Source organism: Octodon degus, unplaced genomic scaffold, assembly GCF_000260255.1.
Source record: "Octodon degus isolate 3935 unplaced genomic scaffold, OctDeg1.0 scaffold00008, whole genome shotgun sequence".
NCBI classification, from domain to species: domain Eukaryota; kingdom Metazoa; phylum Chordata; class Mammalia; order Rodentia; family Octodontidae; genus Octodon; species Octodon degus.
In genome coordinates this window covers 18734546-18748804 of record NW_004524584.1, presented here as the reverse complement: position 1 = coordinate 18748804, position 14259 = coordinate 18734546, and the positions used below count along the sequence as shown (strand labels likewise).

The following is a 14259-nucleotide window of genomic DNA, read 5'->3' as shown; positions in this document are numbered from 1 at the left end:
CGTGCTGGCTCCAGGCCAGGTTGGCAGTTCTTACTGAGGTAGATCCTCCCGAGTCACAGAGTTAATAGAGAGGACACTGCAGCAATTGCAGCAGGTCTGCGATTTCATGTGGAACGTGATGCTCCGCTGGCCACGCAGCTCCCACTCGTGTTTCTGTATAGGAGTCCACTGACTGCTTAACGGGGGGACTTTGACCTCCTAGGTGAGATGGCTCCGGAGTCAACAGCAAGTGGGTCTTTTGCCGACAGGCTATAAGTCACCATTCAGGCAGGGAAGTCATGAAGAGTGGGACGGGGTGGGATGTCACTCTCGGAGTGACAGTGGGTGAGAAACACGCGTGTGTCCTGAGCGAAGGATGGCTCAGTCTTCTCTGTGGGTCTCAGCATAGTCTCAGGGAGGTCGTCATTGACCCATTTCCCAGACAAGAAACTCTGAGGAGGGAACGAGGCCGGTTGAGGTGCACTTGCCGAGTGGCCCAACCCCGGGGCAGCGTGTGGCTAGAAGAGGGGCCGGCGATGGCGTGTGCTCAGGGGAGGCGCAGCAGAGACCCCGTGGGCCGAAGCCTGCAGGCCTCTTGGAGCCAGAGTCAGCTTCTGCCTGAGTGGGTTTGACTTACTGCACAGGCGAAAGTCCTGAGGGCTTCCAGCTCGTGTGATTTTATAATTTTCCTATGGATTTTGTGTAATTTGAACCACTGGGAGGAATGCATGGGAGGCACTTATTTTCTCTTTGGGAGGAGTAGAGACCTTTGATTCATCCAGGTGAGTTTCAGACAAGACAAGAGGGAAAGAAGGGTTAGTCTGGTGAACTGTGATGCAGGATGCTAGAGGGGAGGCTGAAGTTGTTTTCTGAACATGAGAGGTCCTCAAGCCCTCGCTCCTAGAGTCTCCTGGCCCGGCAGGTCCGTGAGGCTTGGGCTCCCTAAGGCAGCCTTAAACCCTCAGGTCTATGGGGGTCTGGCATCCATGCCCACTTTGTCATGCAGGTCAGGGTGGCAGGGGTGACAGAATCCTGATCGAACTGCAGTCCCCGCACTTGTCTAAGCTTGCCTCAGCAGGCACTTAGTCTGCTGAGCTATCTCACGGGCACCCTCTCCCTGCTTGTTTTTTGTTTGTTTGTTTGTTTGTTTGTTTTTCTCCCCTGTCCTGGCCGGCTCCCTCTCCAGCCTCCACTCTCAGCAGTGTCCATTGAAGCCCAGGACAGAGACTAGGGGTTCACCCGGAGTTGTGCAGGTCACTGTGACCCATTCCATAGAGATGTGGGCCGAGGAATTGAAAACAGGACCAGACGACCCAGAAGTTTAGCACGTCAGCACTTGCACACACCCTGCACACACTCGGACCGCACCAATTGCTGATGTCAACTGAAGTTCATAGCTTGAAAGCTAGGAATTCGCTTCAGTGGGGACTTTGCTAAGTCTGATAAGTGTTTCTATTTTCATCCAGTTCAGAGGGTTCCCAGCCAGGCATAGGGGCTGAGGCAGGAGGGTTGCTGCAACTACATAGCAGGACTTTGTCTCAAAAGAGAAAAGATTTGTTTTGTGGCCCACTCCATGGGATGTGATGGTGAGGCCTCCATGTTCACTTAAAATGAATGTGCTTCTTGCCAGGCCTGGTGGTGCCAGCTGCCACAGCAGAACTCAGGAGACTGAGGCAGGAATATCACCTAAGGCCAGGAATCAGAGGCCAAACAGTGCCATCCTTTTTTTTTAAGTCCCACATTGTGCTGCTGCTGCTGCTGTTGGCCAGAGCACTGCGGTGCCCAGTGGGCCATGTTCATAGTGTGGAGGTCTTCACATCCGTAGCGAATTTTCTCTGTACCTATCTTAGTGACTGAGACAGGGGTATAATCTCAGCTGCAGCCCTGGGTTTGTTTGTTTCCATCAACTTTTCTCTCTGTGCTCAGGAGCTCTGACAGGAGGAGTGTGCACGCGGGCAACCTCTCCGGAGCCCCCGGTGGTGCGTTTCTCCCTCGGAGGTCTGCTGTGTCTGGTGGTGCTGTGGTACCTCTTTGCCTCAGGACTGCTGGTGGGAGTTGTGTGTCTCCCAGGCTTTCCTTTTTAACCCATGTGCGTCATTAGCGTGGGCTTCATGGAGTGGCGTGGGAGTGGCCCTCGCTTCTGAATCAGCAGGGCCATCTCTGTCTTGTGATGCGGGTTTCAAGGTGGGAACGGCCAGTGTGGCTTCTCTCACGGCTCCCCTCAGTGCTCTCGGGCTGACGCCTCCTCTCCCCGGTCCTTGCTTTCTGGCCCCTTCTTTTGTGTTAATTAGCACTCAGTCTTCTAGTTTCTTTCTGAGGTTGTGCCTGTGACTTCGTGGATAGAGTTCTGTGATATGCAAACATTTTTCAATTTAACAAAGTCAGATATATCTATTTATTTCTCTCTGCTATGTCTAAGAGCCCATCGCCACATTTGAGTTCCTGCAGTTAGCCTGTGTCTTCTCCTAAGAGAGTTTTAGCCTTGATCTTCAGCTCTCTTAGCTGTTTTAATTTTTGCATGTGGTGAGTAATGGCTCTTAGCTGATTTTCCTCGTGGATTCAGATCAGATCTTCTACTTCTGGTCATGCCCTCTAGTTTGTATTAGATGCTAGGCTTGGTGAGAAAATGATGTGGTCTGGTGCTGGCCTTCTAGGTCTCCATTGCCTTTACTACCTGGCTGGGGGTGACTGCAGCCACACGGATGGTCCTGCTCATTGCGACCGGGTCCCTCAGCTGTGCAGCGGGCCTGGCCTAAGCTCCTGCACCCCCAGCCCCCCGGAGCTGAGTCTTGTGCTCAGTGCAACCCCGTGGCCTGTGTGCAGGTTATGGGAGCTCTCTGCAGCCACTCTGTCTGCCAGGACTCTGCCCTGGCTGCGATGCTAGAGTCCAGAAAGCCAGATCTCTCCATATGGCCCGAGGCCTATTGGGAGCCGGGTAGGCCACGACCCAGCCTGGGGATCCGCATGACTTTCAGGGAAGCTGGGCTGATGCACAGTCAAGCGTGTGAGGGCTGCAGTGCCGTCTTTGTAGCATGGCTCCCCAGTTTTCCGAGCAGGGCACAGTGGAAAGGGCAGTGCCTCTCCCACAGCTTCCTGCAGGCTGTCTCCAGAACCTGGTGTTACTGCGCAGGAAGTGCTCAGGCCCATCCACCAGCTCAGTCCAGTCTCCTCTCCGCATGACCTTGTCCTCTGCCTTTGAGACAGCTCCCTGGGAAGGACATGCAGAGTGGTGTGTGGCTTCTGGACCCCTGGGCAGCACTGTCCCAAGTCTGGTCTTCACAGCAGCAGGAGCCAGGCATCGGCCCAAGAGAGCACAGGATCGCCATGTTGGTCGCATCTCTGCTCCGAGCCCAGGCCGCCCGTGGGCACCAGGCTTGCCCTGGGCCTCCCTCACAGGCCCAAAGCAGCTGCTGAGGGCCAGGACGGGCTAGTGTCTGTCCACCCTGACCCCGTGGTGGACCCCAGGCTGTGCCTCACCATGGGCGGGAGGGCAGGTCAGGCTCTGTGTGACCCCACAGGCGTGGCGTGCTGCACCTGCACCTGAGCCATGGCATTGACGACCTGGGCCCGCCGCGCTGGCAGCTCACAGCCTGCCTGGTGCTGGTCATCGTGTTGCTCTACTTCAGCCTGTGGAAGGGCGTGAAGACCTCGGGCAAGGTGAGGCACAAACCTGAAGCTGGGGTCACACTGGCTGTGCCTGGCAGGGGTCTGGGCAGAGAGCGCCCATAATGAGGTGTGTATGGAGGAAGATGGGCGGCAGGCTCTTCCCTGTTCCTGATGAGAGTACTCGGGCATCACACAAGTGACCAGAGCTGCTTTGGCCAAAATGACCCCACAAGACAGTTGCTTCGTGCCTTTTCCTCTGCCGACACCTACTGAGGCCCCTGTACCCACAGAGGGGCCTCATGCATGCCAGGTTGGGTCCCACACCATAGCCCTACCCCTCCTGGCCATATCTACCTTGCTTGCTGCCCAGCTCAGCCCTGGGAAGCTGCCCGCAAATCCAGCCAGGTGGCCAACGCAGCTGCCCTAGCAGGGTGCACCCAGCAGAGGGCGCTTCTCCCTGCCCTGCAGTAAGGTGGTTCCTGTGGAACTGGCCAGGCCTGGCTGGCCCTGGCAGTGAGTGCCTGGTGATGCCATCCTCCCCCTCAGGTCGTGTGGATCACGGCCACCATGCCCTATGTGGTCCTCACTGCCCTGCTCTTGCGTGGGCTCACCCTCCCAGGGGCTATCGACGGCATCCGGGCCTACCTGAGTGTGGACTTCTACCGGCTCTGCGAGGCATCAGTGAGTATGCCCTCAAGTGAGCTCCGCAGGCTTGGGCTGACTAGCCTAACACCATCTGCCTGAACTGACTTGCAGTCCTCCTGCCTCAGCCTTCAGAGCAGCTGGGATGACAGCTGGCATGCCTGAGATTTGAATGCCATGTTTGTGTAGTTGTGGCCATGCATGCCTGAGCCATGGGCCTGTGTGTTGGGCACAGCATCTGCCTCAGGCAGCTGAGGGCTTTCCCCAAGGGCCACTGCACACCAATGTACTCCCAGGTATGGGAGGTCCTGGGAAGGAGGCTGAGCAGGGTCAGGAGCCAATGCCGTGGGAGGGTCACGCAGGCGTGGGCCATGAGCCCTGATACCCAGCAAATCCAGACTCCACCCCCTTGGCATTTGCCCCTGAGCCCGAGCAGGCTCTACGCTGGCTCTGTGGTGTTCCTGAGCCCAAGGGTGAGGAGGGGTGCAGGGCAACTCCCAGGGAAGATCACGCTGGCCAGAGTTCTGCTCGCCCCTCTAACCAGGAACCCCTTCCCTCGTTTGCAGGTATGGATTGATGCCGCCACCCAGGTGTGCTTCTCCTTAGGCGTGGGCTTTGGGGTGCTGATCGCTTTCTCCAGTTACAACAAGTTCACCAACAACTGCTATCGGTAAATACTGCTCCTGGGGCAGTCAGCAATTACTGCTGCTGCCATCCCTGTGGGAGAGGACCAGGCTCAGAATCTGTCCCAGGAAGGGAGAGAAATGCTTGCAAAACCTCGAATCTGCAGGCAGGCAGCTCCCAGCGAAGTCCTCCTCACCTTAAGGCAGCTACTGAACCTCCTTTGAATGTGTCTCTTCTGGAGGGGGCCTCGTGGGGGCCCCTGCACAGCAGCCCTCTCCTCTCCCATCCTGGCCACCCTAGGAGCACAGCTTTTGCTCTGGGCCAGCTTCACCCCCACCCACCTGGGCATGTACACCACTGGGGTCTGGAGAACGTGTTTCACCCGCAGCCTCAAGCTGGACCCAAATCCTCCTAAAAACAGGAACAGAATTAAATCTGAGACCTGCTTTCTTTGACCTTTGCGGGCTTGTATTTACTCTCACATCCTGGGGATAAAAATGCACTAAAAATAAAGACAGCACACAGCAAAATGGCCAGACAGCCGCTGCAGGTTCCCAGTGGGAGGACATCAGATACAGGTCCCAGATCACTCTACCCAAGCCCTCCCTGTGTCCACTTGGGTCCACCACTCTGCTGGTGGTGTGTGCAGCCCTTCAGCTGCAGACAGCTCCCTTGGGAACTGGGAGGGCAGTGATCTCCAGAGGGCTCTAAGCCCCAAGGGCATCCTTGCCTCTAGCCCTGTTTCCCAGCCCTGAGTGGGGTCCCCACAGCCCAGGCAAGCATGGGACTCACACTTAAGCCCCACCTGGGGAATCTACACTTCCCCAGGACCCTGTCGTAGCGTTAGTGTCAGGAGTCCTACCTGCAGGCCTCAGGCACCCTTCCCACCCTGGGCCCTGACTGTACCCTAGAACCGGGAGACAACAAGGCTGCAGAATCATGGCTACTTGCCCATGTCCAGAAAGGCAGCACCCCCAGGCTTCCTCTCAGTCCCAGATGCAATGATGTAAGAACAGCATGATCACAAGGGTCTCGCCTGCAGCACCAGGACGTTGGTCTTGTCTTGCAGAGACGCGATCCTCACCACCTCCATCAACTCCCTGACCAGCTTCTCCTCAGGCTTCGTGGTCTTCTCCTTCCTCGGGTACATGGCCCAGAAGCACAGCGTGCCCATCGGGGATGTAGCCGAGGATGGTGAGCATCCTTGCACCCCTGCCCCGCCCTGATGTCAGCCCTGGGAACAAGGCTGCTGGCCCAGTGACTGGGGGCCAAACTTGTGATGAGCAGTCTGCATCCAGAGGCAGGGCTTCCAGCCGGCCCGTGTCACTTTGGGAGCTGATGTCCAGCTAGTGCCACTGCTGTCTGAGCTCCTCCTGGGTCTCAGGTGTGGGAAGGGTATGTGGGATCTGTAGACCTTGTCACCTGTGTGCTGAGGACCGAGGCATCAGTCTTGATCCTCACAGAGCTTGGGGAGAGCTGGTCACAAAGGCCTCTCTCTGCAAGGACGCAGGCTGGGCCTGCAGAAGAGAGAGCCAGGCTGGGGGGACCCTCTTGAGGTCCCTGAGCCTAAGGTCTCCCCTCCAGACAAACCTAAAGAAGGTGGGAAAGGAAACAGAATGCAAATCAAGCCAGAGGTGAAATTTACTCACTGCAGCTCCCTGCCCTTTATTATCATAAGCAGCCCTGAAAACTATCAGCCCCTGCAAGTGGGGCAGCGTCCTCCACACGTTTCTGAACAGGCAAAGTAAATGTCACTGGCGCCCCTGGCACGTGGACCGTGGTGAAGCCTTGACTCAGGTACAGGGAGGGAAGGCTGGCTTCTGTCTTTACCTCCACCGAGCAGGAAGAGACTTCCTGAGCTCATAGCTTGTAGCAGTTAAGCTTTAGAGTCTCAAAGGAGCCCGCGTCCCCAGCCTGGCTGGAGTGCTGGGTGCCTTGGGAGTGCCTTGCTGGCTCTAGGATGACAAAAAGTGGTCACCACCTTATGGCTTTTGATTATTTCAAAAAGATGCTGTGTGCAGTGCTGTGTGCCAGTAATCCCCGCGCTGGCCAAGGCCGAAGCAGGAGGACTGTGATTTCAAGCCCTGAGTGGGCAGCCTAGTGAGACCTCATCTAAAAATAAAATTCTCCTAGAAGGGGTGAGGGTGGAGGCTAGCCCAGTGGTGGAGCTGCCCTGGGTTCAGCCTCCAGGCCCAAGCGATTGCTAAGAACCATTTTCCCCAGCCTGGAGCCAGACATGCACCTTGGAGAGGAGTATGTAACTAAGGTGTCCGACACAAGGCTGAGGGCTGGGACCCAGGCCCAGGGTGTGTGACCATGAGTCATGAAAACAATCACCGAGCAGCTCCCAGGGGACACTGGCTGGGGCTCATTTAAGGCCACACTGAGCCTTGGTGGGGTCCCGTGCCCTCTCAGCATCACAGCTTTCTGGTGTCAAGGAAGAGGGTCATCCCCATCCCCATGGGCCACACCCTGGATGTCTTGCCTTGCAGGGACACCCCCTTCAGTCAGGATAACTAATGGGTGTTGGGCTGGGTCCAGACTCGGCAGGCCAGGGCCCCCAGGGCTGTGTGGTGAGCAGGTGTTGGGGGCACAGGGCACCACTCTTTGCTTTGTCCCTTGCCTGTGCATCAGCGTGGTTCACAGGGTGCTCCGCTCTCCTGAACTCCACGGGCCCCGCAGATCTGCACCCACCTCTGTGGCTTCCAGGGTCCTTGCTGTCAAGGCAGTGGGGACATGAGCCACACTTGTACCTGTCCCATGTCCACTAGGAGGCCGCTGCTGTGTCCACGTGAGCAGTACTGGGCCCTGGGCACAGCAGGGGAGGAGCTGCGTTCCTCAGTACCCAGGGATGGAGGTCATGACTGCTTGGGCTGCCGAGCACGTACGTGCGTGCGTGCGTGCGTGCGTGTGTGTGCGCGCGCGCGTATCCTGGGATGCATTTGCGCATGTGTGAGTGTGCCTGTGCATGCTTGCATGTGTGTGTACTGTGAGAGTGTGCGCTTGCATCTTCGTGTGTGAATGATCCTGCACACTCACGGGCCCTGCCCAGGAGCACCAACTGAACAAGGCCACAGCCTTATCAGGCACCCGGGGCCGCTCCAGAAACCTCTCCCGTCCTTCCCGTCTTGCCCTTTTCCCTGCCTGGTGCTCCCTGGCTTGGTGTGGGCACCAGTGAGTCGCAGCAAGACTGCTGAGCTGGGGAGCAAGCAGGCACCCAAACGGTTGGGGTGGGAGTTTGCAAGGGCAATGAGGGGCTCCTGTGGGCCCAGCCGGGCTCCCCAGGCTGAGCCGGCCTCGGAGGTGGGGAGCAGGAGCCCCTGCCACCCAGCCGGTTCTGACCGCAGGCCCTGGGCTGATCTTCATCATCTACCCGGAGGCCATCGCCACGCTCCCGCTGTCCTCGGCCTGGGCCGTGGTGTTCTTCATCATGCTGCTCACCCTGGGGCTCGACAGCGCCGTGAGTATGGGGCCCGCGGCCCGGGCTGGGGGCCCTGCTGGGCGAAGTAGTGACAGTGACAGTGACTGCCCGTGAAGACACACAACAGGGCGCCCACCTGGGGCTCCAGATCCCCATTCAGAAACCCCAGGACAGAGTCTGACCACAGTGAGGGCCTGGCTGTCTCGGTGCCACCACCACAGGGCCCAGCCCGCTGTCCTCCCCCATCACAGCCTCCACCCCACTGAGCCCTGGGCATCAGGACCGGTTGGGGCCCCATGGCTCTCCACATCTTTGCCCACCTGATGGGGCTCAGCGCGTGCTTCCTGGAGTATAACTGAGCTCACATCCCCAGGAACAGGGGCTTCATGGTGACTTTCAACCTCTCAGGGTCACAGCCTGCTGGGTGGACCAGGGCCCACCATGACCCTGTATCCCTTCACCTGGGAGGGTGGCCCCATGTACCATGCTCATGGGGTACACAGGTCCTGAAGCACATGTCAGGTTTTCTGGGGGTGTCCCATCACCATGTGCCTGGGGACAGCCTTCTCCACCTTGGGATGCATTAGTAGGAGGGACACCTTGCTCCAGACTGCAGAGCCAAGCTGTGCCTTAGAGCTATACTATCCCCACTGTCCTGCGTGGGGGGACAGCACTGTGTCATCCCCATGGCCCTGCCCTGCCCAATGACCTTTCTCTGGGGACCCTATCACCAGCGAGACTCCCCGAGGCTGTCTCCTCATCCTGCGCTGGGCTGTATGCTGGTCTTTGCTCCCTGTCTGTCCCGGACCTGATCTCCGGGACCAGGTGCAAGTGCCTCATCTGTGCCGGCAGATGGGTGGCATGGAGTCTGTGATCACGGGGCTCATCGACGAGTTTCAACTGCTACACCGGCACCGGGAGCTCTTCACACTGTGCATCGTGCTGGGCACCTTCCTGCTGTCACTCTTCTGCGTCACCAATGTAGGCACCACCACCTGCTGGCATCCGGGCCCCCATGGGGTGGGCAGCTCTGCAACAGGAGCCAGGGGAACCATGTGCAGAGGGGACCCACAGGGGCATCCCCTCCAGGGGTGGCCGGGGATGCTGTGTAGGGCCTGCAGAGGCTGCTGCCTCCCGGAAGACCTGGGGCTCAGGAGAGAGAGGAGCAGCAGGTTGGCACTTCTCCCAGGAGCTGCGGGTGATTGGGTTTGACCCATGTGGGACCTGCCCAGACTCAGCACCTACAGGGTGCATCTGTGGCTGGGCTTTCAGGATAAGTACTCTTGCGGCAGGGTGTGCAGCCAGCCAGAGTTCAGCCAGGGCCCCTCTCTTCCAGGGGGGCATCTACGTCTTCACATTGCTGGACCACTTTGCAGCCGGCACGTCCATCCTCTTCGGGGTGCTCATTGAAGCCATTGGGGTGGCCTGGTTCTATGGTGAGTCTGGTAGGGAGATGGCGCTGGATCTCTGGCAGCCTTTTTTCCTGTTGGCAAAGAGGCCCGTGGAAGCAAGATGTTCTGGCTCCAGGGAGCTTGTGCTGTGTCCATGGTGTGGTGGGCAGTGTGAGCGTCCTGGGCCTCGTGAGCTGTGGGGCCTATGGCGTCCTGGGCTGCTGGGACCCTGTAAGTGGACACAGAGGGCAGAGTCTTGCTTGGAGGCTCCATCTGGGTGACGGCGGCCAGCTGTGCTCAGCAGACAGCACACCTGGTTCCAGCAAGGTGGGTAGAGGACAGTCGTCCCTCGAGGTGACACTGCATACAGGCAGGACCCAAGCCTGGCTGCTTACTCATGAGTGAGGGTGCTGCCCTGCCCACTGCCCACTGCCCAGAATGTCCACACACAGCGGGCCAAGCACAGGGAAGCCCAGGCTGACGAGAGCCAAGCCTCTCACCACACTCCGGCTTTTCTATCTGTAGCAGAGGTCGGGCATCAGCCAGCCTCACCTCACCACAGTGCCTCCAAGAGAGCTGGCAGTGCCTGTGACAGTTGTCCTGAGCATCAGTATCACGGAGGACTCCTGGCCCCCATGTTCCTGCAGCCGAGGCCAGGAGGCATCCCGTGCAGCTGCCCGGGTCACCCACAGCTTGGCACAGTGCTGAGCTACACAGCGGGCCAGCAGCGCAAAGAAGCAGATAACAATAATAAAAGGAAAACCCATCTCCTAAAGTGGGCCTCAGGAGAGCTGCTGGAGAAGAAATGTCATTTATTACATTTCTGGAGTTCATTTTTTCTAAGTATCAGTGATTGTGGAATACTGTTCAGCCTTCAACAGTGACAGCAGTCCTGCCATGCACTGGGACATGGATGAGTGTCAGGGATGCTTGCGGGCTGGCAAGAACCAGTCCCCAGGGGCAGACACCATGTGCTCCTCCATGTGGGTCAAGTCCAAAGATAGCTGAGGCCTTGGGGGCTCACGAGGGGGAAGGAGTGGTATCTAATGAGCAGAGCTTATCTTGGAAAAAGAGTTCAGGGCGTGGTAGGTACAATGTCAGCACAGCGACATGCAAACGCTAGATGCTGCGCTGTGCACTTAGATGGTTGCGCTGGTAAATCTATGTTATGTGTGTTGGGCCACAGTTTTTATGAAGATGGTCCTACTACACAAGTCAGGCTGGTCTTGAACTCCCAGCAGTCTTCCTACCTCAGCCTCCTGAATGTGGGGATTATAGTCAGGTTTTACTATACCCCACTTCCATAATTTTTTTAAAAGTGGAAAAAATACCAGTTGCAGAAGGAGTTAGGGGGCTGTGGGACAGGAGGAGGCCCCAAGAGGATGGTCAGGGTCAGGGGCACTAGACAGGTGTCCCAAGTACTGGCAAGGAAGAGGCTCACCAGGACTGAGCCCACATGTGGGGACCAGCAGCCAGTGAGGCCTCTAGTAGCTGGACTGGGAGCCCCTCCTCAGAGCCTGGGGGCATCCAGGGGTCTGTGGGGTGGGGCCAGGAGCAGGGGTCCAGCTGCACACAGGCCTGGGTCACAGTCCTGATGCCAATGGCCTCACCCCCCAGGTGTCCGACAGTTCAGCGAGGACATCAAGCAGATGACGGGGCGGCGGCCCAGCCTGTACTGGCGGCTGTGCTGGAAACTGGTCAGCCCCTGCTTCCTGCTGGTAAGACCGATGCAGCCCGTCCTCCACACCCACCCTGAGCTTGCCCAGGTCCCAAAGATGCAGCATGGCATTTCTGATCTGCTGGTGGCTTCCTTCTCTGAGGATCCCCAAGAGCAATGTGTGTTCCATCTGGGCACCCAGACCAGGCTGGCCATGCACCTGCCTCTGGAGTGATGGGGGACAGGATTCAGGCCTATGTGTGCAGAGCCACAGAAAGGCATGAGCCAGGCTCCCTCCCCGGAGCCCCTGGGGCCCTTCTTGGTGTGACCTGTGGTCACCTGGCTTTATGCTCTAAGTCATGGGGTGTTGCAAAGCCCACACTTCCCAGACAGGTGGAACAGGTGGCTCCAGTGGCTGAAGAGACTCATGCTGCCCTGAGTCTACAGGTGCAGGGAGTTGCCTGGGCCAGCAGAGCCTGAGGTGGAGTCTCCTTGTCCTCCACACCTGAGCTGGATCCGCAGCCACTGAACTCCCAGAGTGCCGGAGAGGGAAGAGGTGCCGGGCGGGCCCAGCCCAGGTGCATGCAGGAGCTCCCAGCGGTGGGCTCCAGCTTGTGTGTGGCCCTGTGAGAAGGGTCCCGAGCCCAGTGCTGGCCCTGCACTCACCAGTGTCCTGGGCAGGACTTAGCCTGTGTGAAGTTCGGGAGATGTCCCAAGAAGGTGTGTCTGACTGCTGGCGGGTGTGTCGTACCCACGTAGGCACGCAGGGCCTGTGCAGGTGTGCACTATGTGTGTACTCGTAGTGTGGTCAGTGCACAAGTATGGGGTCACGTTTACAGCAACATAGTGCATGCATGCTGCTGGTTATCGGGTCCCCTGGAGCCCAAGTGACAGGGCCCTGTTCCCCTGTCATGCAGTGCTAAGGTCAGCTCCATGGTCTGCCACTTACTTCAGAACACACGAAGGCTGCAGATTGTGAGAGGTGCCTAAGCAGTGCTCTGAGAGGTGGCTGGCTTTGCTGGGCTATGGTGTCAAGCAAAGATGGAGGAGGACAGGGACAGCTGTGTCTGGAAGGACGAGGTCCACGTGGTCCTGCCCCATCACCCCCCTGGGGCAGCATGTTAGCTGAGACCCATTGCTGCCACTTACCTGTCCCTCAGGAGTCTGCTGCCTGTGTCCTTGGTTTCAGTTTGTGGTCGTGGTCAGCGTTGTGACCTTCAGGCCTCCTCACTATGGCACCTACGTCTTCCCTGCCTGGGCCAATGCGCTGGGCTGGGCAGTTGCCACCTCCTCCATGGCTATGGTGCCCATCTACGCAGCCTACAAGTTCTGCAGCCTCCCAGGCTCCTTCCGAGAGGTGGGTGGGCACAGGGCACCAGGTCAGGATGGCCTCCACATCTCCATCCACTCCTGCGTGCTCCTCTGTGGCCAGAAGAGCAAAGGAGGCTGGCCCATGAGGGGTGGGGCTGCTGGGGGTATCCATGTGCCCATGTGTCGGCATGTGTGGCTGGGGTCTGTAAACCCGTGTGTCTTTGTGTTCATGTACAGTGTCCAAGTGTGTGCAGATCTGAGTCTATATGTGTGCCTGTGCATGCTTCATATACCTGTTCACTGCATCCATGCATACACCTGCCTGTGGGTCATATGTCCCCGTGTTTGTGTGTATGGTCTCTGCATGCCTGCCTGTGGGTCATGTGTCCACACATGTGTACTCTGTTCATGTGTTCATGTGTCCATGTATGTGTGGTGCCCATATGTATATGTGTATATGTCCAACGTCTGCCATTGAGGTGTGCCCCGGCTGCAGCACCACCTCAGGTCAGGGCTCCATGGGCCTGCTCTGTGGACAGCAGCAGAAGGTCATGGGCTGCCACAGGGAGGGCGGGAGGGAACGCAGGGGACAGGGCTGTCCTCAGTGCCCACTGCACTGATTGGGCTCCTGCAAGGCAGAAGTAGGCCCTGCCTGAGATCGGGACCAGCCTGGGGCTCTGCCTGTGACCACATGTCCACCACGCCCCCTCTGCCCTAGAAACTGGCCCAAGCCATCACACCCGAGAAGGACCGTGAGCTCGTGAACCGAGGGGAGGTGCGCCAGTTCACGGTGAGTCCTCACCAGGCCCCTGAGGGGTCAGTGATGGAGGGCGATGCCCTTGTCCTCTGCTGCTCCTCAGGGCAGGGAGGTCCTGGCATGAGCAGCACTGGTCGCCACTGACCCATGCTCCGAGCACACCAAGTGCCACAACCCTTGGTGCTGACAGGGCCCCTCCACTCCCAGGGATGGAGGGCAAAGGCCAGAGGCCAGTGGGGTGAGCAGCACCAGAGCTCCATTGCAGGCATCCTGCCTGTGACCGAGAGGATCAGCAGGAGCCTGTAGCCTCCAGAGACCTTGAGGAGGCAGTGCCAGCAGATGCCCAGGGCTGGGGTGTCCAGAGCAATCGGGGCACAGGGAAGTTCAGTGAGAGCTCATGGCCACACCAGGCATCACCAGGCGCACACTGTCCCCTGGCTCACGTGCCTGTGTGTGCCACTCATGTCTTCCATGGCATGGAGCGGCTGCAAGAGCATGCAGAGAACTCAAGCCCACCCTCCTCACAGTCCAGGATGCAAGTCCTCCCTGCTCCAGGCCGAGAGGCAAGGAGATACTTCACCCCACCAGTGGGCTTTGGTCCCCAACTACAAGGAGAAGCAGCACCCTGAACCCAAGACTCAGTGCCCAGGGCCCAGCCCAGCAGGGGCTGCCAGGGCAGAAACTCCTCCCAACCAGGCACGGCAATGCATACCTGTAATCTTGGCACTCAGAAGGCTGAGGCAGGAGGATCACCATGAGCTCAAGGCCAACCTGAACTACAAATGAGACCCTGTCTCAAAAAGAAAGGAGAGAGAGAGGGACAGAGGGAGAGAGGGAGAGAGAAAGAGAGACGGAGAGAGGGAGGTGGGGA

At 58.4% G+C, this 14259-nt stretch overlaps 1 protein-coding gene across 2 annotated transcripts in view; it reads left to right on the top strand.

Annotated features, from left to right (window-relative positions):
* Positions 1-14259, top strand: part of Slc6a3 (solute carrier family 6 member 3) — a 54588-nt gene that overhangs the window by 9619 nt on the left and 30710 nt on the right. For both annotated transcript variants that reach the window (XM_023704809.1, XM_023704806.1), the window contains 10 exons: positions 3498-3636; positions 4132-4266; positions 4794-4897; positions 5921-6045; positions 8199-8311; positions 9125-9253; positions 9609-9708; positions 11281-11381; positions 12510-12677; positions 13350-13421. In XM_023704809.1, coding sequence (XP_023560577.1) covers positions 3498-3636; positions 4132-4266; positions 4794-4897; positions 5921-6045; positions 8199-8311; positions 9125-9253; positions 9609-9708; positions 11281-11381; positions 12510-12677; positions 13350-13421 — 1186 coding nt within the window. The remainder of the gene's footprint in view (positions 1-3497; positions 3637-4131; positions 4267-4793; positions 4898-5920; positions 6046-8198; positions 8312-9124; positions 9254-9608; positions 9709-11280; positions 11382-12509; positions 12678-13349; positions 13422-14259) is intronic.